Source organism: Lissotriton vulgaris, chromosome 4_1 (genome assembly GCF_964263255.1).
Source record: "Lissotriton vulgaris chromosome 4_1, aLisVul1.2, whole genome shotgun sequence".
NCBI classification, from domain to species: Eukaryota; Metazoa; Chordata; class Amphibia; order Caudata; family Salamandridae; genus Lissotriton; species Lissotriton vulgaris.
This window is the reverse complement of record NC_141691.1, coordinates 1,721,828,407-1,721,854,965: the sequence shown is the minus strand read 5'-3', so window position 1 is coordinate 1,721,854,965 and position 26,559 is coordinate 1,721,828,407. Positions and strand designations below refer to the sequence as shown.

The 26,559-nt window shown below is 49.3% G+C and overlaps 1 protein-coding gene across 2 annotated transcripts in view; it reads left to right on the top strand.

Annotated features, from left to right (window-relative positions):
- VIRMA (vir like m6A methyltransferase associated) overlaps positions 1-26,559 on the top strand; it is an 811,754-nt gene that overhangs the window by 627,754 nt on the left and 157,441 nt on the right. For both annotated transcript variants that reach the window (XM_086966010.1, XM_086966009.1), the window contains exon 22: positions 25,447-25,610. In XM_086966010.1, the coding sequence (XP_086822136.1) occupies positions 25,447-25,610 (164 nt within the window). The remainder of the gene's footprint in view (positions 1-25,446; positions 25,611-26,559) is intronic.

Sequence of the window (26,559 nt, the reverse complement as noted above, 5' to 3'; positions counted from 1 at the left end):
AAGTAGATCAGGCTTTGGAAAAAATGAAGAAAGTCTCGGAAGTGTCAAAGTCCATGGGAGCGCTCAAGTCCCCATCAGATAGAGGCTCCTTTTGCCACTCCTTTTACAGAGGAGGGTTCAAAACCACATCCTCAGACCCAAATGCTTCCTCTTATAGAGGCCACACCCAATTCTTTCCCTCTAGTCTAGATGTTTTTATAAAGGAGGGCATAGAGGAAACAATTACAAAGGCAGGGGTATAGGTGCAACAGCTCGTACCTCCCCTTCTCCCAACAAACAGTGGCTTGCCTACATTTACCCCCGATTATTTAACACCTGTCCGGGGTAGGCTTCAACAGTTTCTCCCCATATGGCAATCCATAACAACCAACAAATGGGTGATCGATCTCATCCAACATGGTTATTGCATGGAGCTTACCAACAATCCTCCAAATATTCCACCTGCACTCACAAACTGTTGTCAGACCACTTACAGTTACTCAAACAGGAGGTGCAATCTGTCTTGGAAAAGGGAGCCATAGAACCAATTCCATTACAGTACCAAGGTTCAGGGATTTAAACTCTCTACTTTCTAATGCCCAAAAGGTACGGCTCCTTAAGACCAATTTTGGATCTCAGAGTGTTAAACCAGTACATACTGCCAGAACATTTCCATATGGTAACACTCCAACAGGTGCTTTCACTTCTACAGCAAGGCGATTTTATGTTCACACTAGACTTAAAAGACACATACTTTCACATTCCGGTCCATCCAGCTCATCGCAAATATATCAGGTTTCTGATAGCAGACAAACACTATCAGTTCAAAGTACTCCCATTCGGAGTAGCTACTGCTCCCAGAGTATTTACCAAATGTCTAGCAGTAGTGGCAGCTTATCTCAAAAGACAACAAATTCACGTTTTCCTGTACTTAGACGACTGGCTCATCAAAGCCAGCACACACACACCAGAAGTATCTAGAGCACACTCAGTGTGTATGGGGGCCAATGGGCAACTTGGACAAAAGTGTGCACAGTTATTGACACAACATGTCAACAATTAATCTTCATACAATATAAATATTCTTATCACATAATTACTTTTCCATTATCACATTTCTTTTGTTTCTTTTTTGCATGATGTGCAATTTCCAATAAACAATGATATCCTTGTGTAACAAATCAGGATTCAAATTCACATGATTTAAAATACTGTACATAAATCAAACATAGTCAAGTTTCAGTGCCCAGTGCATTTCGGGAGTGCTGTCTCTTCGTCAGGGGCAAGTCGGTAAAAAAAAAAAACATATTTATGTACAATTGTGGTTCAATACCACATTTCAGAATTACACCTTTTTTGTGAGAAATATGTGTATAATATTCCAGAATATGATCATCATTACCCAGAATGGTGAAGTACCTCTGTGTAAACTCATCAAAGCCAAAAACTATTCAACCCGACAGCCCATAGGTTAGATAAGTATCCCTAAGTAATTACAATCTACACATGCCGAAAAAAGAGACCCGTTTCCCAGAGACCAGAAACATTTGAATGACATTACCTACTGTGTCACCAAAACTTTCAATGAGACCGGCACAGAAACAAATATACCTAAAAAATAACTCCCCAAAATAAATATAACTGGTTCACTCAAGCTATGATCTTAGAAATACCAACAACCGCAAATCTCTGTGACAATAATAACCTCTGTGGAGCCGTTCTTACCTGTCAGTCTATCACAGACTTAGCAGGTTCACCAATTCTAAGCCGGTCGCTGTTGAGACTGTAAATAAATAGCATTCAGTGAGTCAAAAAGTCCAGAAAATCCAACGGACAGCAGCCCTCTTCAGCTTCTCTAACTCTTACCTCTCCTGAAGATCTGTGATTCACCAGTAACCTTCGAGTCGTGGCATGCGTATTACCAAAACCTGTACGAAATTAAAATGCCATGAGATCTCGCGACAATGGCCGTACCTAAAATCATCGCCATGTTGGAACGGTAAAAACTCTTTACGAATGCTGTGAGACAGAATAAAATAAACCCAAAAATAAAAAGATTCTGTGATAAGAAATCTTGTATTCGTTGAGGTGTACAAGAAGACCGAGCATAAACGAGCTATGAAAAACGCTACCACTATTTGGGATGTTAGTCATGCTTAATGTGAGTGCCATATTAGAGAGGTGGCATCTTGAAATAATGATAATAAAACCTTTTCACATAGTTTGAATGCTGTGATGTGCGCTCTCGAATTCACAAGATAATTAATGACAATCACCTGAATGGGAATGCAATATCAAGCTATTCTGTCAACATGAAAAATCAGTTTCACTGAATCAAAACCGCTCCGCACTCTAGCACCTACAAACTGCTTAGTTAATTTTAAAACAACTAATCAAAAGAGCCCAAAGGGGATCCCAGCTGTCTGCACAAATGTACACCGATCCACTTTCCATGTTCCCCCATCAAATCAAATGTTGAATCAATCTCTAACTTTTTCAATATGTTATATGGGAAGCAGCGCTTCTTTTTAGGCATGATATCTGTTGCTTGCCAAGTTGTGTATTCAAAGCATTTCATGTATTCACAATACATGGGTAATACAAAACACATAGTATACAGTCAAAGGTTTATAACTTTTCTACTCTCTTGAAAAACATGGCATTTCGAGTTTGACATGGTCAATGTGAAAATGATATTTACAATGTGTAGTTTATGTGCGATGTTTTTTCATTTTCTATTAAACTAGCGGGTAAATCAGAAATATGTCATAAGAAGCATGCCAACTCAAATTTGTCATTTGATCCTTTGGGCTTCAATGTATTACATTTTTTAATCCAGAAAGTCTTTTGAGGTAACAGTTTTCTGGAATTGTCTGGTTACTGGAGATTTGTTAGTAGCTCAATAATTTGAAACTTCAAGTGTGCAATAGTGTGGCGGTTCTGGTTCCAGTGCACTGCCAGATTAGACTCTAAGTTGTTGTTCCTCATTTTACTTTTGTGTTCTATTAGGCGAATTTTCATTTTCCTTTCTGTTTTTCGTACGTACGGTAGGCCATACGGGCATTTGATTGCATACACCACATTACTAGAATTGCAATCAGCAGAATGGTTTAATTTAATTTGCTTGCCTGTTCTTTGATGTAGCAGTTTGTCCCCCATAATAACACAGTTGCAATGAATGCAATTGAGGCACTTCTTAGTGCCTGCCTTTCTTTGGGTTATTGGGGTAGTTCTCCTGGAAAGAATTTCCTTAATGTTGCTTGATCTTTTGTAACCAAACAGTGCTTTCTCCATGAAAAGACTGTGAAAATCCAATTATTCTTCTAAAAGCTCCCACCGGTAAAGAATGATGGTCTTGAAAATCTAGATACAAACACCATTCAGGTTGTCTCCTTTTTGGGTTCTTTAGTAATAAAACCTTGCGTTCTATTGATATTGCCCTTTGTACATGATTTTCCAATAACTCCTCCGGATATCCTCAGTGCCTGAATCCTACTTTTTGTTCGTCCAGTGTTGATTTGCATGTTGTGATCTCAACGGATATTCTCCTAGTTCTCAAAAATTGGGAGTATGGCAAATTTCGGATCGGATTTGGAGGATGGAAACACTGGAATAATAAAGAATTGTTTCTGTCTGTAGGTTTCTTATGCCTCTAGGTTGTGATTCCATCTATTCCTAGCTCTATACAGACATCTAGAAATGCAAGTCCTGTTTTGCTGATGGTATGTGTGAATTGTATCCTTGGATTTCTGGAATTCAACGTCCTGATATTTTCTAATAGTGAACTCTCAGTGTTTCTCCAAATTATGGAAATGTCTTCAATGTATTGACGAAATAAGACCAGATCATTCATCCAAGTTAAATTCAATAAAACATGCCCTTTTTAAAATTTTGCCATAAATGTGTTACCGTAGACTGGTGCGCCGGCAAAATCCATGGAAGTTCCACTAATCTGTAAAAAATAATGTTTGTTGCATTCAAAGTAGCTGTGGTGTAGACAAAACTCTAAGAGTTCAATCAGGAAGATGTTTCTCGTGTTGGTTGTAGATTCTTGAAACAATGCCCATTCAACTGAGTCCAGGCCTGAATGCGGGATAGATGTGCATAACAAGACCACATCTATGGTAAATAAGTACCGTTCCTCATCTCCCTTTGCTGGTAATCCCTCTATCCTCCTTAGGAAATCAGTGGTATCTTCAATATATGTTTCTCATGACTGCACAAAACGTTGTAGATGAGTATTCACGTATCTCCCGAGAGGTTTGAACCAGGAGACTCAGCCGACACGATTGGCCGAAATGGTGGATCTGTTAGACTCTTGTGTATTTTTGGAGCATGTATAGTTTGGGTCTTCTTGGAAATTGTGTTGTTAAATATAGCTTAGTATTTTCATCAATCCTATCCATATCCCAAGCTTCATTTAGTATTTTCTGAAGTAGATTGAAAATTTCCAATGTGGGATCAATGTCCATCAACATGTATATGGATGTACTGTTCACATGCTCATTGACATTTGCTTCGTCAAAGGTATTACCCATCATTACCAATTCTCCTCCCTTGTCAGCTTTCTGAAACATGATTTCGGGGTTCTTTGCCAAGGTTCATAGAATGCTATGTTGTGCTCTGCTCAAATTTGTTTTAGCTTTGTATGTCTTTGTATAATTCAGTTTGTCTAGATCCTTTTTGACCAAGGTTTCAAATGTATCAAGCGTTTTGTGAGAGACCGGATTAGTGAAGAAATTCTTAAGTCTGAGAATCCTCATGAATTTATAAACGGCTACTTCACGTTTCTCTACTTAGAACACACTCAGACCACACTAGACCTACTGCATCAATTGGGCTTCACGGTCCACACGCAAAAGTCTCACGCACAGCCTTTAACAAATAAAATCTTATCTGCGAGCAATACTCACCCAGCTCTAGCCTCTTCCAATGCAGCCAGAATTCACAATATTCAAACTGTTATTACAGTTTCAAGCCAACCAAACCTTACCAGCCAGGACTTTTATGCAACTGCTAAGAAGGATGACGTAATGCATTGCGGCCATAGTGCCTCATGCAAGACTACACATACGTTGTTCACAAAAATGCTTGGCATGTCAGTGGAATCAGTTGCAGGATCAATTAACAGATTTAGTGTTGTTGGACATCCATACTTACCGTTCTATGCAGTGAAGTAACCCACACAATTTATCACAAGCATTTACAATGCAATAGGTCTCGGGTTAATTAAGTTTGAGCTATTGGCATTGTTTAATATTGCTACACCAATTGCACCAAAGTCTATAAATTGTAGGCCAAAATAATGTGTATTTATTTTTGTTGCAGTGGTGGCATGCTGCGCTTTTGATGAATATGTTTGAAAGTGAAGTGCGCCATACTGCGATTGCTACAATAGTTATTTGTGCATGTGTTAACAATTGATGTGTGCACTGATGGCTGGTGGTGTGTGTGCCTGTAGAAATTGTGCACTGATGGACGGTGTTGTGTGTGTCCCTGGTGGAAGTGTGCACTGCCGGCTGGTGGTGTGTGTGCCTGGTGGAAGTGTTTACTGACGGTTGGTGGTTTGTGTACCTGGTTAAAGTGTGCACTGACTACCACACACACAACCACAGTGGGCCCGGTAAAAGCGTGCACTGACGGCTGGTGGTGTTTGTGCCCAGTGAGAGCGTGCACTGACGACTGATGGTGCCTGTGCCTGGTGAAAGTGTGCACTGACAGTGTGGTTGTGTGTGTGGTTGTGTGTGTGGTTGTGTGTGTGGTTGTGTGTGTGGTTGTCTGTTTGTGTGGTTGTGTGTGTGTGTGGTTGTGTGTGTGTGGTTGTGTGTGTGTGGTTGTGTGTTTTTGAGTGTGTGTGTGTCTGTGTGTGGTTGTGTGTGTGTGTGTGGCTGTGTGTATGTGGTTGTGGCTGTGTGGCTGTGTGTGTGTGTGTGTGTGTGGTTGTGTGTTGGTGGCTGTGTGTGTGGTTGTGTGTGTGTGTGTGGCTGTGTGTGTGTGTGTGTGTGTGTGTGGTTGTGCGTCTCGAGCTGGGAATCCTTTTAAATAAAAGGAGAGACGCGTGCACTGGTGCAGTGTGTGCTTCTGGGTATGCACACAGACACATTCTCTCCCTCTCACACATACCCATACGAACACACTCTCACATCACATACACACAAACACACACACACACACACATACTGTGCTGGGGCAGGGCACAGGACATGCCGTTCTTGCCTTGAGACTCCAGAGAGTTAGAGCGCATGTACCCCGGGAGGCACACACAACACAGGCGTGCATGTGCGCCTCGAGCTGGGAATGCTTTTAAATAAAAGTAGAGGTGCATGTACTGGCGCAGTGTGCAGTAATGCAAGTGATTCCAATTGTTGTTGCTCATCGGAGATCAAGTTGATACATACCCTAAAAGGAACACCGAGATACCGCTTCATACCTGATATCACAAATCAGTCTGTCCCGAACATAACAAGTAAGTGCAGTGATGTGAACCTGTGAGAATGAAAACAATGGGATTTGATGTCTTCCGATTATCAAAAAAGGTCAACAATCATTACTGTGATTTCCGGTCATGTCTATGTAGCACCACATTCCTGGACTGTACATACAGGGACAGTGTGTAGAGGACATAGGACCTTGTGTACTCATAAGACAGAATAACAAACCCCCTTCGATACACCAGGCTCGTGGTATCCTCCTGGGGGTCTATTACTTAGTTTAATTACAGCAATGCAATATAAATTAAAGATTTAATGCAAACTGGTTCACTATGTTCTGTCCTCCAACTGGACACCCCTCTCACTTCCATTAATCAGCATGCAATCATAGCTAGTGTTTGGCCACCTGGATTGTCCACTAGTCACCAGTGGGCCGGTCACAAATGGGTTATACAGATTCCAACGTCATTGGAAGGAACGCTCAAGGAGTAAAGTAGATGACCAAAGATTTATGCTGCAGCAACCAAGTCCAGAAATAACTATTTATTTCGGCTCATTTAGAACTTCTACATGGATTGGTTGACTTCAATAAGAGCAAATTAACATTAATAAATATTGTCTACACCTGATGCCAGGGACATTATGCCAGTATAGGAAATGGGTTTTTTAAAATGCCATTAAGGGATTTATCAGCAAAGGCTCTCTTTATAGCTGGTTCCTGGCTGCCACAGCTCTACTTCACAACTGCAACGAGCTGCGAGACTGTCCACGGAGTCGGAGACACCGCGCTGCAGACTCCCTCTAATTAAAACGTTCTGACCAGAAGCGGCCTAATTATCCGCCGCCTTTAATTATTTCCCGCCATGGCTGCTCATTACAAAGGCGCTGCTGGAGCCAGACCCACACGTTCAATTCAAGCCTAGTGGGGCGTTTCAAACAACAGCAAAGCGCGCCTATGCGCTGCTCGGACGAGTTGTAACGCCGCACACGTGCCTTTGTTCCGCTCCTAGCACAGCCCCATGTATGCAGCAACTTCTAGGAGGGGGGGGGGGGATCAAGAAAAGTCACGTAGTGGCAAACAGCACCATCTTCACAGCCACCAAAGCTTGACGAACACACACACGGCTGTGCCCGCTCACCCATTAACGTGTCGCTGCCTGCGGTGTCCCTCCTAGCTCCGCCGAACGGGCTGTGGTAACGCGCTCGGCAGCAGCTTTGAAGCGCTGCCTCGCGCCGCCGTTCCGGTGCAGCACATCAGGTGCGGGAGATGTAGCCAGGCAAAGGCTGCTTAGGAAGAGAGCAGTCATCGGCGCGCTACGGAGACGCCGTCGCTGTGAGCGTGCACATCTCACGCGCGCGACCAAATGCGCGCGTGGCCAGCTCTTGTCGCTCCCTCTCCCATTCACAATGCTGGGCGCGTGGCCAGCTCTTGTCTCCCTTTGTCGGCTGAGCCGATGACAATAGTTCTCTGGCGAGAACGCACTTCGCGCGATTCTAGCCGAGACCTAAAAAGGGCAGCCCTTCATCGACCCTATTCCACAGATCGTGCTAACAGCAGACGCATCTCTCACAGGTTGGGGTGCCCATTTACACAATTGAGCGTCTCTGGGACAACAAGCACAAATGTCTCAACATCAACTGTCACTTCTAGCATTATTTCTAGCGCTGGAAGCTTTTCAATCTCGTCTCATAGGCAAAGTTGTCCTAGTCCACATGGACAACATGACAGCTATGTATAAAAACAGGGGGGCACTCTCTCCAGCTGTCACACCTCTCTCAGACCATTTGGAGCTGGGCAAATCATCACAGAATTCATCTTCTGGCAGAACACCTTCCAGGAGTCAACCATCAGATTGCCGACCTCCTCAGCAGAAGGAGGCAGGAAATACATGAGTGGGAACTTCATCCCCAAGTTCTCCTATACACCACACTTCTGGAACTCTCAGTAGTTCCACATCAAAAGCTATACCTCAATTCCAACCTTCTCACTCAGAACCGTGGAGAAATCAGACACCCAAACCCCAAGGAACTCAACTTAGCGATTTGGCTCCTGAAGTCATACAGTTTGGATATTTAAATTTGCCACCACACTGTATTACTAGAAGAAGCAAGAAAGCCCACTACCAGAGCTTGTTATGCAGAAAATTTAAACAATGTGTTGTCTATTGTAATAAAACAAAATGAATCCTGTAGAGGCTTCTGTTCAAAACATTATTTGTTACCTTCTGCACCTTCAGCAAACTAGTCTAGCTTACACATCTGTTTGATTGCACCTTGCAGCAGTAGCTGCATATTTGTAAAACAGACAGCATTTATCTTTGTTCAAAGTTCCTGTGATTAAAGCCTTTATGGAGGGTTTAAAAATAGTAATACCACCCAGAATACCTTCGGCACTGGTATGGAATATCAACATTTCAGTTGCAAGACTCATGGGTCCACTCTTTGAACCATTACACAATTTTCCTTTACAGTTCCTTTCATGGAAAGCTGCCTTCATTATTGCAATCACTTCATTAAGAAGAGTTGGTGAGCTACAGGCATTAACCTTAGAAGAACCCATCTTTCAGCTTCATAAAGATAGGGTAGTTCTTTGCACCAACCCAAGATTCCTCCCTAAAGTAGTTTCTGCTTTTCATCTTAACCAATCAGGTGAGTTACCCGAGTTCTTCCCTCAACCTGCTTCTGTAGCAGAACGAGCTCTTCACACACTTGATGTCAGAAGCGCGTTATTGTATTATATCGCTAGGATAAAAGATTTTCGTAAAGCGAACAGTTTGTTGCATTTGCTCCACCTCACAATGGCAGTCCCATCGCTTTGGGAGAATACTGCTATATAGTCTATGCAAAGCATGTGTATCTACAGCACACATGCCTCGAACAGATTATGTTACTTACCCAGTAAGCATCTGTTCTTGGCATGTAGAGTTGTAAATTCACATGCGCCCTCCCACCTCCCTGGACTCCTGTAGTTATTGCGCTTCTCATTATTTCCATTACATACGCATGGACATCTCTGTACTATACTCACCTACTCCATTCTCACCCTCTTGCGGGAAAACAATCTAACAATGGAGTTGATGCCCATGTGCACTATAACCGACAGGAGGAGTATGCAAAGCATGTGAACATACAGGTCTACATGACAGATGCTTACTGGGTAACTAACACAATCCTTTCATAGCAAAGAAAGGCCAGTTCTCCTATAATATGATTAATGTACAGAAATACACTCAAACTGTTAAGTCATTTGTTAGTTCATAATTCCTGCCTGTCGACACACAACAGTTGATAAATAGCAACAATCTTCAGACATTCTTTCTCATGTCTGTGTAGATAAAATCATCAAAATGACATTTAACTAAACCTTAAGACTGACATTCATTCAGCAGGTCAGCCACTGATTGCTGGGTTCATCAGGAACATACTTGGACCTCTATAAAGCCACACGTCCCTCAGCAACATTACTACCACTGCAGGTTGATTGAGTCTCCAGAGGAGCGATTCTTATCTGGACATTGGATAGCCTACTTCTCTTAGGGGCAGTGTTTTCTAAGTTGTAGAACAATTACATGGAGCAGACTAAATTATAGAAAATGTGACCAATGAGATATTGCTAGTACTGTGCAGGAGATTGAAAAAGAGCAGCAAGGTGACTTTGCCCACTGAGACAATCTACATATTCTCCAACACAAGTGTTGCGAGGCAACAGTGAAGCAGACAGACAGACAGACTGGCTGCATCCTGATGCACGGCAATTTAGGAAAATCGAGTTAGTGACTATTACCTAGGTGAAAGAAACTAATGAAAAAATATGAATCGTATGTACCCCATCCACTGTAAAAGAGACAATGGGGAAATTCCCGGGTCAAGTTGAGTATGAAGGAAAGTGAATTCAGTATAAATATAAGCTTAAGCTTACCGAGTACATTTCAACAGGTTAGGTTATCTCTAATGTAACCAGAAAATCCTACATTTAGTGATTCAGCTGTACTAGTTCCATGTGGAGACATCTGCTCATACAGTATGATAAGTAGGCCTGGCGTGGCTTGGAAACTGATGCATCTGAAAGAGACACGTTAGTGATAGATTCCTTACCTTAGAATATTCCCAGGCGTCAGACTGGATCCGGAAAGTTTTGCGTAGCAGTACCCTTGCGCGTCGGTAGGCGTCGTCTGCGGCTCCGCTTCCGTCGTCGGCATCGTGGGCGCCGTGATGACGTCGTCGGAGTACTTAGACGCCGCCTCCGCGTGCTGACGTCGGTTCTTCTTTTTTCCGTGCCAGCCAGCGCAGATCTGGAAAGAGCAGTTCCCTAGTCACTTTTTGACTAAACTTTTGTGATCTTTTGATCCATTTCGAAGTCTTTACGACTCCGACGGTGCCGTTAGGGATGCCCGGATTCAAGCATTGCGACGACTGCGACCGTACCATGTCGGTCACGGATCCACACCGCTTGTGCCTGATGTGTTTGGGCGTCGACCATGACGACGAGGCCTGCTCCGACTGTCGGGCCCTTTCGAGGAAGGCCAGGCGGGAGCGGTCCCGCAGGCGACTCGAGATCCGCCAGTCTGCCCCGCGCTGTGTGAGGTCCCGGTCCCACGGGAGGTCGAGGGACAGGTCGCAGGGACGGAGCCGTCACAGCTCCGGGAGTCGGCGCTACTCCTCCGGGTCCAAGTCGTCAGGTAAGAAGCATAAGAAGGCGAGGAGACATCATCGCTCTTCTGACTCCCCCCGACGCTCGCGCGATGCGGCCAGGGGTTCGGGTGACACCGCCCACGCGGCTCCTCGGGAGTCGCGGGCGCCGCGTTCGGCCCCATAACCCCCGGTCCCTGGGCTGAACGCGACGCCGGAGGAGATCGAGCGTTTCCTCATGGCCATGAGGTCCCTTTCTCCTCCGACGGGTTCCGCGGCGCCTTCGGGCCCAGTGAACCCATCTGGGGGCCCTAGTGGGTCGGGGGCTATGACCCCGACGCCGTTGGGTGCTTCGGCCTCGACGACGCCGGCGCCTTCGGGCCCGGCGCCGCAGGACTCCACGATCCCGACACCGCCGGTGCCCTCGGGCCCGGCGCCGCAGGGTACAGCGGCCCCGGCGGCGTCGGCGCCTTCGGGCCCGGCGCCGCTGGGCCCTCCTCGGGCGATGGACCGTCACCGGTGGACCTTACGACCCCCCCTCCCCCGTTGTCGGTCTGTGCGGTGTCCCCTCCGGCGTCGTCCTCGGGCGGCGCCGTCCCCAATGCCTCCTCTCAATTGGTTCCGACGTCGGGACGACGCCTATCGGCGCCGATCTCGACGCCGATTGGGGATTTTAGTTTCTATGAACCGACCCCATTCACTTACGACCCTGATTCTCAGGAGATGGGGGAAGAGGAGAATTGGGAGGGGTCTGAGGACCCTCTGACCAGGGAGTGTCAGTCTAACATGGACTGGACAGGAGACCTTGGGGAGGCCAGTGGCCTGGACACCTCTCCAGACACTGGATTTGTCTCTCCTCCTACCGTGGCTTCGGAGGAGGGTGCTACTTATGGCGTGGTGTTGACGAGGGCTGCTAAGGCCTTGAGCCTTGAGCTCCCCGTCGCAGCCGTGAGGACTAACCTCCTCACTGAGGTCCTTAAGCCACAGTCATGCTCCATGGAGCCTCTGCTGCCTTTTAATGAGGCCTTGACGGACGTTCTTTTGGGCACTTGGTCCAGGCCCGCTACAGGTTCGCCTGTAGATAGGAACGTGGCCAGACGCCACCGCCCGGCCCCGGGCGACCCATGTTTCCTGTCCACCCACCGCACCACCGAGAGTCTGGTTATCCAGGCCTCTAACTCTCAGACCGCCTTCCCGACGGCCCCGCCGGACAGGGAGTCCAAGAGGTACTAGGCCTATGGCAAGAAGGTATTCTCGTCCCTTAGCTTGGGACTGCGGTCTTCCAACACCGCATGCCTCTTGGGCCGTTACACCCACTCTCTGTGGGAAACGGTGGCGGAATTGCTGCCAGAGTGTCCGTTGGAGGTACGGGCCAAACTCGGCCAAGCCCTAGTGGAGGACCGGGACACAGCAAAGTATTCAATCAGGTGCGGACTGGATACTACTGACTCGCTGGGCAGAGCGATGGCTACGACGGTGGCGATACGACGCCACGCCTGGCTGAGATCCGCCAACTTCTCGGCAGACAACCAAAATACACTCATGGACATGCCGTTCGATGGCCGTCGCCTCTTTGGCGACAAGGCAGACCACGCGCTTGAGCGCTTTAAGGACTCCAGGGCTACGGCCAAGTCCCTGGGCCTCTCGGCCCCGCGCCAGCAAATGGGTGCCTTTCGCTCCTTTCGTGGCCAAGGAAGGGGCGCCTCCACACGTGCCGCCAGCCACTCGCCGCAAACTGTCGTCCAGCGCGGCGGCGGCGGCCGTGGAAACCGCCGTGGAGGCGGTCGGGGAAACAAGCGGAGCCAGTCCACACCTGCCCCCGCAGCATCCGCCTCTAAACCCTCCTAGTCCGTGCTATTCGGCCCATGTGACGCCAGTGGGAGGCAGGGTTCGCCATCACCACTCTCACTGGCGCACAGTCACTTCGGTCAGGTGGGTGCTGCAGATCGTCCGAAGGGGCTACTCCCTCCCCTTCGAGACGACCCCTCAAGCCATGCCACCGCAACACCACCGCGTATCGGGGGATCACTTGTGGCTCCTGCAGGAGGAAGTTTCGGCCCTCTTGGCCAAGGGGGCCATCGAGCGCGTTCCTGGGCCAGAAGTAGGACGTGGTTGCTACTCCAACTACTTCCTGGTACCCAAGAAGGGCAAAGGGGGCCTACGCCCTATCTTGGATCTGAGGAACGTCAACGGCTTCCTCCGAAAGGAGAAGTTCAAAATGCTGACACTGGCTCAGGTCTTGGCTGCCCTAGACCCAGGAGACTATGGTAGCGTTGGACTTGCAGGACGCATATTTCCACATCCCCGTCCTGCCAGCCCACAGGCGTTACCTGCGGTTCACGGTAGGCCTCGAGCACTTTCAGTTCACCGTGCTCCCCTTCGGCCTTACCAGCGCCCCACGGGTGTTCACGAAGGTGATGGCGGTGGTCGCAGCTCATCTGCGCAGGTTAGGGGTCTCAGTCTTCCCCTACCTAGACGACTGGTTGTTGAAGGCGGGCTCGCCCCAGACAGTCGTCAGCCACCTCCAGACTACGGCGGATCTCCTGCACCTGCTGGGATTTTCCATCAATGTGCCGAAGTCACACCTGTGCCCCTCTCAGAAGCTCCTTTTCATCGAAGCGGTTCTGGACTCGGCGCAGTTTCGGGTTTACCCGCCCGAACAGCGGGTTCGGTATATACAGGCTCTGATTCCGATCTTCGGGCCGTTATCCCGGGTTTCGGTCAGGTTGACGCTGCGGCTTCTGGGGCTGATGGCCTCCTGCATCCTTCTAGTGCATCACGCACAGTGGCGGATGCGGGCTCTGCAGTGGGACCTGAAGTTTCAGTGGGCCCAGCACCGGGGCAACCTGTCCGACCATGTCCTGATCTCGGAGGGCACTGCGAGACAGCTGCAGTGGTGGCTCACGGACCGCGATTGGGTCAACTGCAGATCCCTCTCCCTTCCCCAACCGGAGCACGTATTTGGGACGGACGCGTCTCTCCAGGGCTGGGGAGGCCACTTGGGAGAGGCAGAGATCAGAGGACTCAGGTCTCCGGCGGAGTCCCAGCTCCATATCAATCTGTTGGAGCTGCGGGCGATTCGTCTGGCACTGAAAGCATTCCTCCCGTCTGTCCGAGGGAGTGCAGTGCAGGTGTTCACGGACAACACCACCGCCATGTGGTACTGCAACAAACAGGGCGGAGTGGGGTCGTGGACCCTTTGCCAGGAGGCTCTGCGTCTCTGGCAATGGCTGGAACATCACGGCGTGACTCTGGTGGTTCAACACCTGGCAGGTTCTCTGAACGCCAGGGCGGACGAACTCCGCCGTCGGTGCTCGATGGATCACGAATGGCGTCTGAACTCGGACGTGGCGCAAGGCCTCTTTCTGCGATGGGGAGAGCCTTGGTTAGATCTATTCGCCACCGAAGAGAACGCGCAGTGTCATCAGTTCTGCGCGTTGGAATTTCCAAGGCGGCACTCGCTCGGAGACGCTTTTCATCGCGAGTGGAGCTGCGGTCTGTAGTACGCCTTTCCGCTTATACCTCTTCTGCCCAGAGTGCTGAAGATCAAGCGCGACCGAGCACAAGTCATCCTTGTGGCTCCGGACTGGGCACGAAGGTACTGGTATCCCGAGCTACTCAGTATGTCAGTCGATCCCCCGGTTCGTATGCCTCTTCAGGAGGACCTTCTGTCGCAGCAGCAGGGGGCGGTCCTCCACCCGAACCTGTCCAGTCTCCACCTCCATGCTTGGAGATTGAGCGGCGACAGTTGAGGCCATTTGACTTGCCTCCTGAAGTTTGCAACATCATTCTGGCAGCCAGGCGTCCCTCCTCAAAGAAGGTATACGCCTGCAGGTGGAACAGATTTGTGGCATGGTGCACAGCAAAGGCTGTGGATCCCCTCAATGCCCCTCTCTCTGAGGTTCTTCTCTTCCTTCTTTCTCTTGCCCAGCAGGGCTCTGCTCTGGGCACTATCAAGGGCTAACTTTCGGCTCTTTCAGCCTTTCTGAGGCTGCCTGATCAACCTTCTTTGTTCAAGTCCCCTATCGTTAATCGATTCCTGAAGGGCATCACTCATACGTTCCCTCCTGTTCCCTTCGTGATGCCTCAGTGGGACTTGAACCTGGTTCTTACATTTCTGATGTGCGCTCCCTTTGAGCCACTTCACAACTGTCCTCTTTGCCTTCTTTCTTTGAAGACTGCCTTCCTGGTAGCCATCACCTCTGCCAGGAGAGTGAGTGAGCTCCAGGCTCTCTCTTGTAAGCCTCCTTTCCTCTCAGTCCATCCGGACAAGGTTGTTTTAAGGACTAGGCCCTCCTTCTTGCCTAAGGTGGTCACGGCCTTCCACATTGGGCAGTCCATCACATTGCCCACCTTCTTTCCGCCTCCGCACCCCTCGAGAGAGGAGGAGAGGCTCCACCGTCTGGACCCAAAACGTGCGCTCTCGTTCTATCTGGATCGCACACGCCAGTTCCGGGTGGATGATCAACTCTTTGTTGGGTACGCGGGCGCTAAGAAAGGGAAAGCGGTACACAAACGGACCATCTCTCGATGGATTATCATGTGCATCCAGGCATGTTACTCCTTGGCTAAGAAGGAACCCCCTGTTGGGCTGAGGGCTCATTCCACTCGAGCCACGGCCACTACAACTGCCTTGGGCCGAGGTGTGCCCTTGCAGGACATTTGCCAGGCAGCTACGTGGGCCTCGTTGCACACGTTTGCAAGGCACAACTGCCTGGACAGTCAAGTCCGGAGGGACGGCTACTTCGGCCGTTCCGTTCTCCAGGACTTTCTGGTGTAAATATTGGTTCGCAGACCCACCACCACGGGGATGGTATTGCTGGGGTATCTATTCTAAGGTAAGGAATCTATCACTAACGTGTTTCTTTCAGATGCACAAGTTACTACTTGTGTAACGATATATCTGTAAGAGACATTAGTTAGTGATAGATTCCTTACCGACCCACCCATCCTCCCTGTTCTGCGAACTGATATCTGGGGTTAAGGTCATCCCCTTTCAGGGCCCTAGTTTCTTGGCACCAGTGTCGGTTTTTGTCATGGCTCTGCGCTTCTGGCGCGGAAAAGCTGTGGCTAAGAACTGACGTCAGCACGCGGAGGCGGCGTCTAAGTACTCCGACGACGTCATCACGGCGCCCACGACGCCGACGACGGATGCGGAGCCGCAGACGACGCCTACCGACGCGCAAGGGTACTGCTACGCAAAACTTTCCGGATCCAGTCTGATGCCTGGGGATATTCTAAGGTAAGGAATCTATCACTAACTAATGTCTCTTACAGATATATCGTTACACAAGTAGTAACTTGTGCGATCAGCAGCGTGAGCACCGAGCTCCGCTACGAAAACCCCACAAGTATCCTGAATTAATAATACCTTGACCCCTCCCTGGCGTGACCCGATGATCAGACTGTGAAAGGGCGCTGCATCTGGGCAACTTTGCTCCCAAAACGGCGCAATTTAAGTCTTTGTGGAAGTTTCCTGAGCTGAGCTGGCAGCTGGAGGCGCTCGCAAAATGGCGGCGCTGCGCTAACGAGTAGCTCCCGGACTGCACTGGTGAAACTGCAGACTGCCGCCTCGGACTCCGGTGAAGCGGCAGATTGATTCTGGGCACGGTGCAGCTCTGCTTGGAGGCTGGAGAACGCGGCTGCGGAGTAGAAAACGGCCCACACCGGCCGACGCTTGGAGAACTTGACGTGACTTCGCCCGGCACCGCGGAGGGCGTGAAAATCGGAACCGGGGGCATGTCTGTCGATTTCTGCAAGTTGCCTGGAAGACACGCGTTGATCGGCCCTGCACTGGTGAGTGGGGTGCGATGGAGACTGGGACTGCAGACCGCGGAGGCGGACGCGTGGCCCTGGGAAAACCGCCGCCTGCGAGCCAGGGCACGGGCGGAGGCGGGGGACCTGGGAACTATGCTGGGCCCTGGAAAGCGTCAAGCGAGGGCACAACTATTGGTGCCTGGGGTGAGGGAGCCAAAAAGAGTAGGGGCCTAGCCCTGAGGTGTCTGTGGGCAGACCCTGGAGGTGCTGCGATACACTGCGAGGCCTGAGATAGCAGCAGAGAGTGGTTCACTTCCCGAGCGGGATCGAGCCCAGAACCAGTGTGAACCCGGGAGCTTGGTGCGCTTCTAGAGCACAGTGAACGCAGTTGGGGGCTGGAGCGGTGGCAATAAGTGAGACGGCCAGGACTTGAGCTGGTGCTGCCACGACAGCCAGGAATTGACAATGAGCCGCGTTCCTATGCACTTACAGCTGGCATGGGGGGGAGCGGGACCTATGAGCAGGTGCACGCTGAATTGAACAGTACTGCTGGTCTCACTCTGCTATGACCCACACTGCTGGCGCAGTTACCACGTGGTGCTATCTGGCGGCATTGAACTGGGAAACATCGGCGGCGGAGCATTGGGCCACTAGTGGGTCGGATGATTGAGCTCTCCTTGCAGGTGCACAGCGCCTACAGCCGGTTAACCGGTAAAGGGAGATCTGGCACTTCAAGCCCCACGGGCACGGACTGGAGGGCTTTACCATGGGCAAACCAAGAGGGAAGAAAGATGGGACGCAACATCTCCCGGACACGGAGTCCCCGTCTCAAACAGAACAAGATACATGTGAACTCCCTCAGGACCCTGGGCTACAACAGCAACTGGATAAGATCTTGGAAGCAATCGCAGACTCTCGTACTGCCCTGCAACAGTATATTGCGCAGGTGGCGACAGGCCTTGGCCTCCTGCGGGCAGACCACTCTAAGTTGGCGGACAGGGTGAAGCATGTAGAAGGGGTAGTCCAGGAGGTGGCGCCTGCACAGACTGCGCTGGCTGCGACAGTGACAAATGCCTTGGATCGGATTGCGGCGCTGGAGAGACGCACTGAGGACGCGGAAGGTAGAAACCGATGGAACAACATTCGCGTAGTGGGTCTGCCTGAAAAAGCGGAGAGACCGGACCTGGTGCGCTACTTGGAGGACTGACTCAGAATGGTGGTGGCTCCTGAAGGTCTTTCACCCTTTTACACCCTGGAACGTACACACCGAGTCCCTGCGAAGCCACTGCAGCAGGGAAGCCCCCCCCCCCCCCCCCCCCCGACCTGTGGTGGCAAGCCTGTTGCACTTCAGAGACAGACTTGCTGCTCCAGAAGGCCCATACTGATGGCCCGTTTCATGTGGGAAATAGTAAGGTCACTCTGTTCCCAGATTATGCCTTTGAGACTCAGCGACGCCGCGCGTCCTTCCAGTCAGTCAAAAAGGAACTGGGGGCGGAAGGACTCCAGTACTCCCTGCTGTTTATTGCCAAACTGCGAATAATACTAGATGGGAGAACTTGCTTTCAGGAAGATGCGTGGACATGGCTGGAATCTTATAGAGCTGGTAAAGATGGACCGGAACGGCAGACCCGGGAACTCACCGAAAACCCTCAGCTACGTAAATCGCTACGGATACGGCGCCGACGGCGGGGACTGCAGAAGCCGTCAACTTCACAGACCGAGGTGGAGCGCAGAGGATCGCTGGACGCGGTATCGGCTATCTCTGGTGACTTGTCGGCGACTTCGCCAAAGGATTCAGACTTGGAGAAGGACAAGGAGCACTCGGATGCTGACTCCTCGGGGTCAGATAGTGTACATTTGCCGCTGGTCACACCGGGAACGGCGGATGGACTTCTGGATGAGTAAAATTTATATTCTACGAGGGTGTGGTGTGCTTGTTGAAACTGGGGATGGACAAGCAGACATTGCTGTGGATTTTGGAGTGGTGTGGCTCACTGGTTAGAGGAGCAGACCCTCGAAGCAGAGGACGGCCCGGGACCAGGGTTCAATTCCTGACGCGGCAGGGTCGTGGACCAGGGTCAGCGGACTCGATAATTCTCGCCTCGGTGCCTACTCTAACCAGGGATCACACTCGGCAACTCTGGGCATTAGCTTGCCTCATCTCAACAACGGCCCCCACATACGCCGGGGATGCCTGATTTCACCCTGGAGATACCCAGTAGGGTCCATCTCACAGGGAAAGCCAGGACGGGTTCCCCAGCGGTCTACAGCGCGGAGATACCCCATGTGGGGTGATTCATGCCCTTTACAAGACATCATTACATTACAATTACAATTTTACATTGCTGCGGATCTAATAAGTTGCTAACTAGGGCTGCAGATGGGTGGAACTCCAGGCCTGGTTCCACAATGGCACGCTTGGATACTGACCGAGTGCCTAAGGGACCTGAGGCCAGATGTAGGTAGGCATTTACCGGTCGGTAACGGCCGAATTCGGCCGTTACCGACCGGTAAATGCAATTTGAGATGTAGGGCCCTGTATTTTACAGAATCGGTAAATTTACCGATCGGTAAATTTACCGATTCTGTAAAATACCGAATCAGTATTTTTTCCGATTCGGTAAAATTGATATGTAGGTGGGACTCTTCTGAGTCCCACAAGCATTACAGAATCGGTATTTTACCATCAAATACTATTTGATGGTAAAATACCGATTCTGGTGTGCATGCACATGTGTGCATGCACACCTGTGCCATATGACAGGCAGACCTGCCCTTAGGGCAGGTATGCCTGCCACATGGCCCCCGAACCTTTTTTGGGGGTGCTAGAGGGTGTCAAAGTGACACCCCCTGCACCCTTGTCAGAATCGGTATTTACCGATTCGGTAAATACCGGCCGGTAATGCCCCATTCATGCCTATGGGCTTCAAAGCCCATAGGAATGAATGGGGCATTACCGGTCGGTATTTACCGAATCGGTAAATACAGATATTTACCGATTCGGTAAAAGGAACATCTGGATGTTCCTACATATCCACCCCTCAGATTTACCGATTTTTAATTACCGAATCGGTAAAATTCGGTAATTAAAAATCGGTAAATCTCATTTACCTACATCTGGCCCCTGGTGGGGGGGGGGGGGGGGGGGGGGGGGGGGTTGGAAATACTATGTTCTTATGGGGTTTTCGAGGCGGTAAATGGGTGCTGTTTTAACTGGTTGTTATTTGATTGCTAGGTTCTATGCAGCCCCCACCAGATGGTTCCCAGTTAGTACGCCTTTAACACCTTTCGGGGCGATTGTTGGGTTAGTTTGGATGGGATTCACTATGTTACTGCCTGTTCTAGGGAGGGAGGGTAATGTAGAGGGTGGGTTGGGATTGTTGGGGCAGAGGGATACCTTGATTGGGCAATGGTGCTCACCGGCGTGTCTAGAGAGGAACAGAGATTTCTTGTGCTTTGTACAACTGAACTATGGGTCCATTACCTGATGTAAAGTGTATGACTTGGAATGTGCGGGGATTACACTCTATGCAACGAAGATATAAAGTTCACTCATATCTAGTACGCAGGGGCGCGCAGATAGTATTCCTGCAGGAGACACATCTGACTAAGACTGAAGGGTTAGCACTGCAGCGCAGATTAATTAATTAATTAATTATGTGCTTATATAGCGCTGGAATCACTCCCGAAGGGGTACCTCCGCGCTTCGACCGCTGCGAAACCCTTCCTGGCTTCCCTGAGAGATGGTCCCTTAATGGGTATCTCCAGGGTGAGACCAGGCATCCCCGGCAGTCTGGTGGGGCCATTAGTGAAGATGAGGCAAGCTAGTGCCCAGAGTTGCCGAGTGTGATCGCTGATCAGAGTGGGCACCGAGGCGAGAGAATTATCAAGTCCGCTGACCCTGGTCCAGAAACCTGCCGCGTCGGGAATCGAACCCTGGTCCCGGGCCGTCCTCTGCTCTCGGGTCTGCCGCCTCTAACCAGTGAGCCACACTACTTCACAGATGGCGAGGATAGCTCTATTATACTACCTATTCAGCTTTCGCGAGGGGGTATTGATTTGGGTGAGGTCCGGGGTTCCTTTCCAGATGACTGACCAGTTGATAGACCCTGAGGGCCGCTATGTGGCTGTTAAGGGACGCCTTCATGGGAGAGATGTGACCCTCTATAGTGTTTACGCCCCTAATGTGGAACAGGCGACTTTCTTTGCTCACATGTCCAATACCCTGGCAGTTTGTTTCACGAACCCGGTACTGTTAGGGGGGGACTTCAACTCCATTGCAGATGTGACCATGGATAGATCCCACCCCTGTTACCTGCTGCCTCAATTCATAAATTATCAAAGATTAGAGCCCATTGGCAGGATAGCTGGGGATTTATAGATGTATGGCGTGCGCAACACCCCGGTGAACGAGATTACTCATACTTCTCGGCTTTGCATGATTTGCACGTGAGGCTTGATGCGGTTTTGTGTTGCGCTGCCCATGCTACTATGGTAGCTAATAGCGAATACCTATCGCGTACCATCTCGGATCATAATCCGCTGCTGGTGAGTTTCTGCTGGGACCTGGAGCGCCCATCTGTCCCGACCTGGCAATTGCGTCCGGAGTTGCTAGAAGACCCGGTCTTCCGCGCTGAGCTGGAGACGGGGATAGAACAGTATTTTAGAGACCAAGAGGGTACGGCTACGACAACCGCCTTGGAGTGGGACGCCTTCAAAGTGGTGATCCGTGGATTTTGCATAACTAAATGGGTGGGAGTGCGGAAGATGCTATTGCAGGAAATAGACACTGCAGAGGGGAACCTTAGGGAAGCCGAGCTGACCCACTCCACTAACTCTGAGGCGCAGGAAATGGTTCTGAACTCGAAAGAGGCTGTGGCAGTGGTCGTGGAGCACTTGAGGTGCCTCGACCAAAGGGCTTACTTGGCCCGCGAGCACGCTTAAAGGAACAAGGTGGATACTTTGCTAGCATGGCTGGCCAATCCCCTCCCTAAATGCGTTCCTATTTTGGCGTTGGCCTCCTCGTCGGGGCAACTCGAATATACCCAACTTCAGATAAATGCCCGATTTCGTAATTATTACGCTGACTTATATGATAGTCAGTTACAGATCGGAGAAGCAGACATGCATACTTTCTTGGAAGATTTGGAGCTGCCCACCGTAGGTGCGGAGCAGGCGGACTCTCTATGCCGGGATATCACGCTCGCTGAAATTCGATGCGCTATTAAACAGCTGGTGTGTAACAAATCTCCGGGAATTGATAGTCTACCCATCGAGTTTTACTCGACTTATGTCGACATCCTTGCCCCTAGGTTGCCATCGGTTTTCAAGGAAGCCAGGTGGTTGGGGGTGCTGCCGACCTCGACTAAAGAAGCCATCATCATCCCTCTACTTAAACCGGAGAAGGCCCCTACTGACCCTTCTACGTACCGACCCTTATCCATGCTCACCACTGACTATAACATTCTGAGTCGTAATCTGGCCACTCGACTCCTCCCGCACATGTTACACCTGGTTCATCCTGATCATTCCTACTCGCAACACCGCCTGTAGTATACGCCGGCTGATAAGCATATTGGGTAGGACCACGGCGAGGACTGTCAAGCGGTGGTCCTCTCGGTGGACATTGCAAAAGCATTTGATAGTTTGGAGTGGCCCTACTTGTTTTTTATTATGAGAGCATTCGGGCTTGGGGAGGGTTATGTCCGCTGGACTGAAATATTATATTCGTCGGCAAGCGCCTGGGTAAAAGTAGAAACGGTCATCTTCTCCTCGTATCCGGTGGGGCGTGGCACTTGGCAGGGTTGCCTGCTCTCCCCATTATTATTTGCCCTTACCAAAGAACCACTGGCAATCCGTTCCAGATTGGGGAGAGCATTTCAGGGCCTGCGACTCTGCGGTTGGATGCATTTTATCTCATTATATGCAGACGACCTCTTGATGTTTTTAAAAGACGCCGGGGAGGCATTGTAGGGAGCGTGAGCTCTCCTTCGCAGGTTCGGGGACATCTCTGGTTTAAGAGTAAGCTGGGCGAAAACTTGCGTTTTCTTAGTGGCTCAGACATGCCTCCCGCCTACACCTATGCATGATATAACGTGGGAACCCCGTTGCCTTCCTTATTTAGGGATGCATATTTATCATACACAGGACGATTTACTCAATGGTAATATTGGTAACATTGGCAGGGCAATGAGAGGTCTTAAGGGTAGCATGCAGTTTTGGAGAACTTTGCCATTATCGGTGGCAGGCTGTGTGGCCCTGTTGGAAATGGTGGCACTCCCCCGGCTACTTTATTTTTTCCGAACATTGCCAGTGTGGATACCTGTCGCCCTTTTTCAGTGGCTTTGTTCTATGGTGGGCAGCTTTATCTGGGGGAACGAGAGGCAAAGGGTGGCGCTGGACAAACTGATGCGTCCAAGAGCTGAGGGGGGACTTGCTGTTCCTGATTTCGAGTTATATTACCTGGCTGCACAGTTCCAGGGCCTTACCCAAGCGGTGGCACAGGAATTTAGGGGACTCGAACGAGACTTCGAGCCCTATGTTGCCACGGCATATACTGTCGTTTGTGGCACTACAACAAAAGTTGCATGCGGACTCACTATCCGCTGAGGAACGCACTCTGAGGCTTTGTTGGAAGCGGTACCACAACAGAGTTAGAGTGCAGCGCCCTTACGCCCCGGAGATACCATTGGGCATGTGTACAGCCCTTCCGCATGGTGGAGATTGGTCGGCCCTTGCGGAGTGGGAGACTCTTGGGCTGCAGGTTATGGGAGACTTGTACGGAGATGGCGTCTTATTGCCCTATAGTGCGCTGCAGGAGAGCTTTGGGCTTCCGCGGGGACACTATTTAATCCATACGGCCCTAGTTGCTGCCATCCAAAAATACTGGGGCACGGGCCTATTAGAGCCACCGGTGAGCTCAGCGTGCCAGTACGTATTGATGGCGGCGGGCACTCATAAGGCCGCCACCTGCTTGTATAGACGAATGCTTGGGGAGGGGTTGTCGCCACTGCAGAGGCTACGCTCCCAATGGGCTGCGGATATGGATAAAGAAATACCTGACTCGGCCTGGACTCAAATAGTTCAGAGGGCATGGAAGGGCACTAGGAATGCCAGATTCCAATTAGTTCATTTTTTCATATTGCACAGGGCATATCTTACCCCGGCAAAGCTAAATCAGTATCTTCATGTAGATACAGCACAATGCCCCCGCTGTAAGTTGAGGGACGCGGACCTTTTACATATGTTATGGGATTGTCCACAACTGGGTACTTACTGGGATGATATAATTACATTACTATGTAGTATAACGGAGCGACGGATTAATCCAGACAAGGGAACCTGCCTATTACATTGGTTTCCCCATACTAGTAAGACAAAATTGATGAATAAATTCCTGGATTTAGGGTTGGTGCTTGCCAAAAGGGAAATTACGTCCCACTGGAAGGCTGTTGGAGGGCCCAGTTTCACCAGATCGAAGGCTGCGCTACTTACATGGGCAAGGAGTGAGAGCATAGTTCGCCTGCAGCAGGCCCAAAGGTCCCACAATGATAAGGCACTAGAAGCAGCGCGGGCAAGGGAGGCCCTGGTCACAGAGCTGAGGGCAACAGATACGGACTCTGACTCGGAAGTGAGCGTACCTATTGGGGATAGAGACTCGTAATGTGACTGTCCTAAAGCAAAGGTATGGAAGCGCATGGGTGTGTTTTACCTCCCCTTCTACTATAGTCATAATGTTTAAGACTGCTGTATGTATGGTGCCACGTATATATTCAATTATTATAATTTATCATCATTTTAGACTGCTGTTATAGTTGACACGCCAGTGAGAGTGGTTGGGAGGCGGGAGGGCTGTGGGAGGATAGTACAATTTGACCTATTTATGATAAGGCCTTGTAACGCATGTATACAGTTCTTGCATGAGTGTCCTGGTGCTAATATGGAACTATTCGCTGATTAAGCAGGCTGCTGACAACTGGTTTTATTTACTCGGATACTCAGCCTAGAATGTAGCATCACATGTTATTGCACGTGCCTTAGCAACGCCACACTCGTATGTAGATTTGATTGGTCATCATGTACGTTGGTTGTGTTTGGAAAACAATAAAAAGAGTTTTTAAAAAAATGATAAATGGGCCTACAATTTCATCCTACCTATACTGGTTTGTGGTTACTTGGAATATACCATCTACACTATTGATAGGTTACATGGAATAATTTCACAAGATGTTTTACTTTTTTTTAATTGCTCTGTTATAAAAACCTTAATAAAGCTTGAAATACAAACATTTCATCTTCCACCATTTCCTATTCCAGAGCACACTGAATCTGTGTGAGTGACTGACTCATTAACAGTAGTATGCAATTTAATGCAAAAAAACATGTCAAGGCATTGGGGGACCGTTTATTAATGGTCTTCTTATGAGGATATTCCAGTCAGAGATAGTGACTGTGTCATTTATACATGTTTAAACCTGTGGTTAAACCTGATGAAATGTGGTCTGAGCGTGTTCAAGAGGTCTAGATGCTGTACATCAGATCACAGTTTTAAGAAATGCATGCCTACTGTGACTTTAACTTTAGGCAGTTAGCGGTGTGTTTGCATTGACGTTTAGCATGATACTTGCAAATATTCTTTTTGTGTTTGTAGGTAAAAGTGGACTTGATTGAGCTATCTGGAAAGTGCTGCGGCGGCTTTGACTTGAGAGCAGAATTGGAGAGATCGTTCATGCTAGAGCCCACTTCTCCTGGAAGAGCTAAGACAACAAAGGGTTTCAAACTGGGAAAACACAAACATGAGACATTTATTACCAGGTAGGAAATTCAATAACACACTGTCAGTGCAAGGTCCTTTGATAGTTGGCTCTATATAGTACTTTGACAGCAAAATACTTGGAGATGTTTACACTTACACTGGCATCCACCCTTCCATTTTGAATGGATATTTTCTTCTACCAGATGCTTCATCTTAAGAAATATCTCCCAGAACCAAACTGAATTTGGGAATGTCTGCATAGCTTCCAGATGGTGTCTGAGCGTTTCCAGTGATGGTCACCATGCAATATCATTGGCAATGCCAAATTTGACTCCCTCACTAAATAAAGGCCTTATAGCCATTGGCTGATCCTTTTTAGGGCATGCCACAGACTTTACATTGTGGAATTTGTCTACTGCTAAGCTCTTCGGCGGGTGATAGACGCACAGCTTTGGTTTGTATGGGTGCTGATCTACAGCATGTGAGGGGACTGGTGAGCAAACATGACCATGTCCAGTCATTCTGCCACAGTTGGTCACTTCAAACACTGCCTCAGATTGACAGAGGGAAGTGATTCCTTGTGCCACCTCTACAGTTCAGGTAGCCCTAGCTAGGAATACATTTCCAAGCTGAAGAGCCATACTATGGAACCAGGTCTGGCACACGTAAGCTAGTAAGCCAGTTGTGGCTGTGGAGTTGCTGTTTTGGGTGAGAAAATTGGCATCACCTGAAAACAAAATTGGTGCTTTATTTGTGAGAGGAACAGTAAACAAATGTGTTTACCCATTGAGGCTTGAAAGTGCAATACATACGAGTAGTGTAAAGTTCAGCGGTGTTGAGTGTTAAAGTACTCATTGCAGGTCTCTGATCTGGTCCTCGGGATACACCATGCCTAGTTTGACAGGTCGATGCCGGTCACTCGTCATCCAGTACACAGATACCTAGCAGATAGGAGTACAGATGAAATTTTCAAGCATACAGGTGTACCATTGAAAAGGTGTTTGCTAA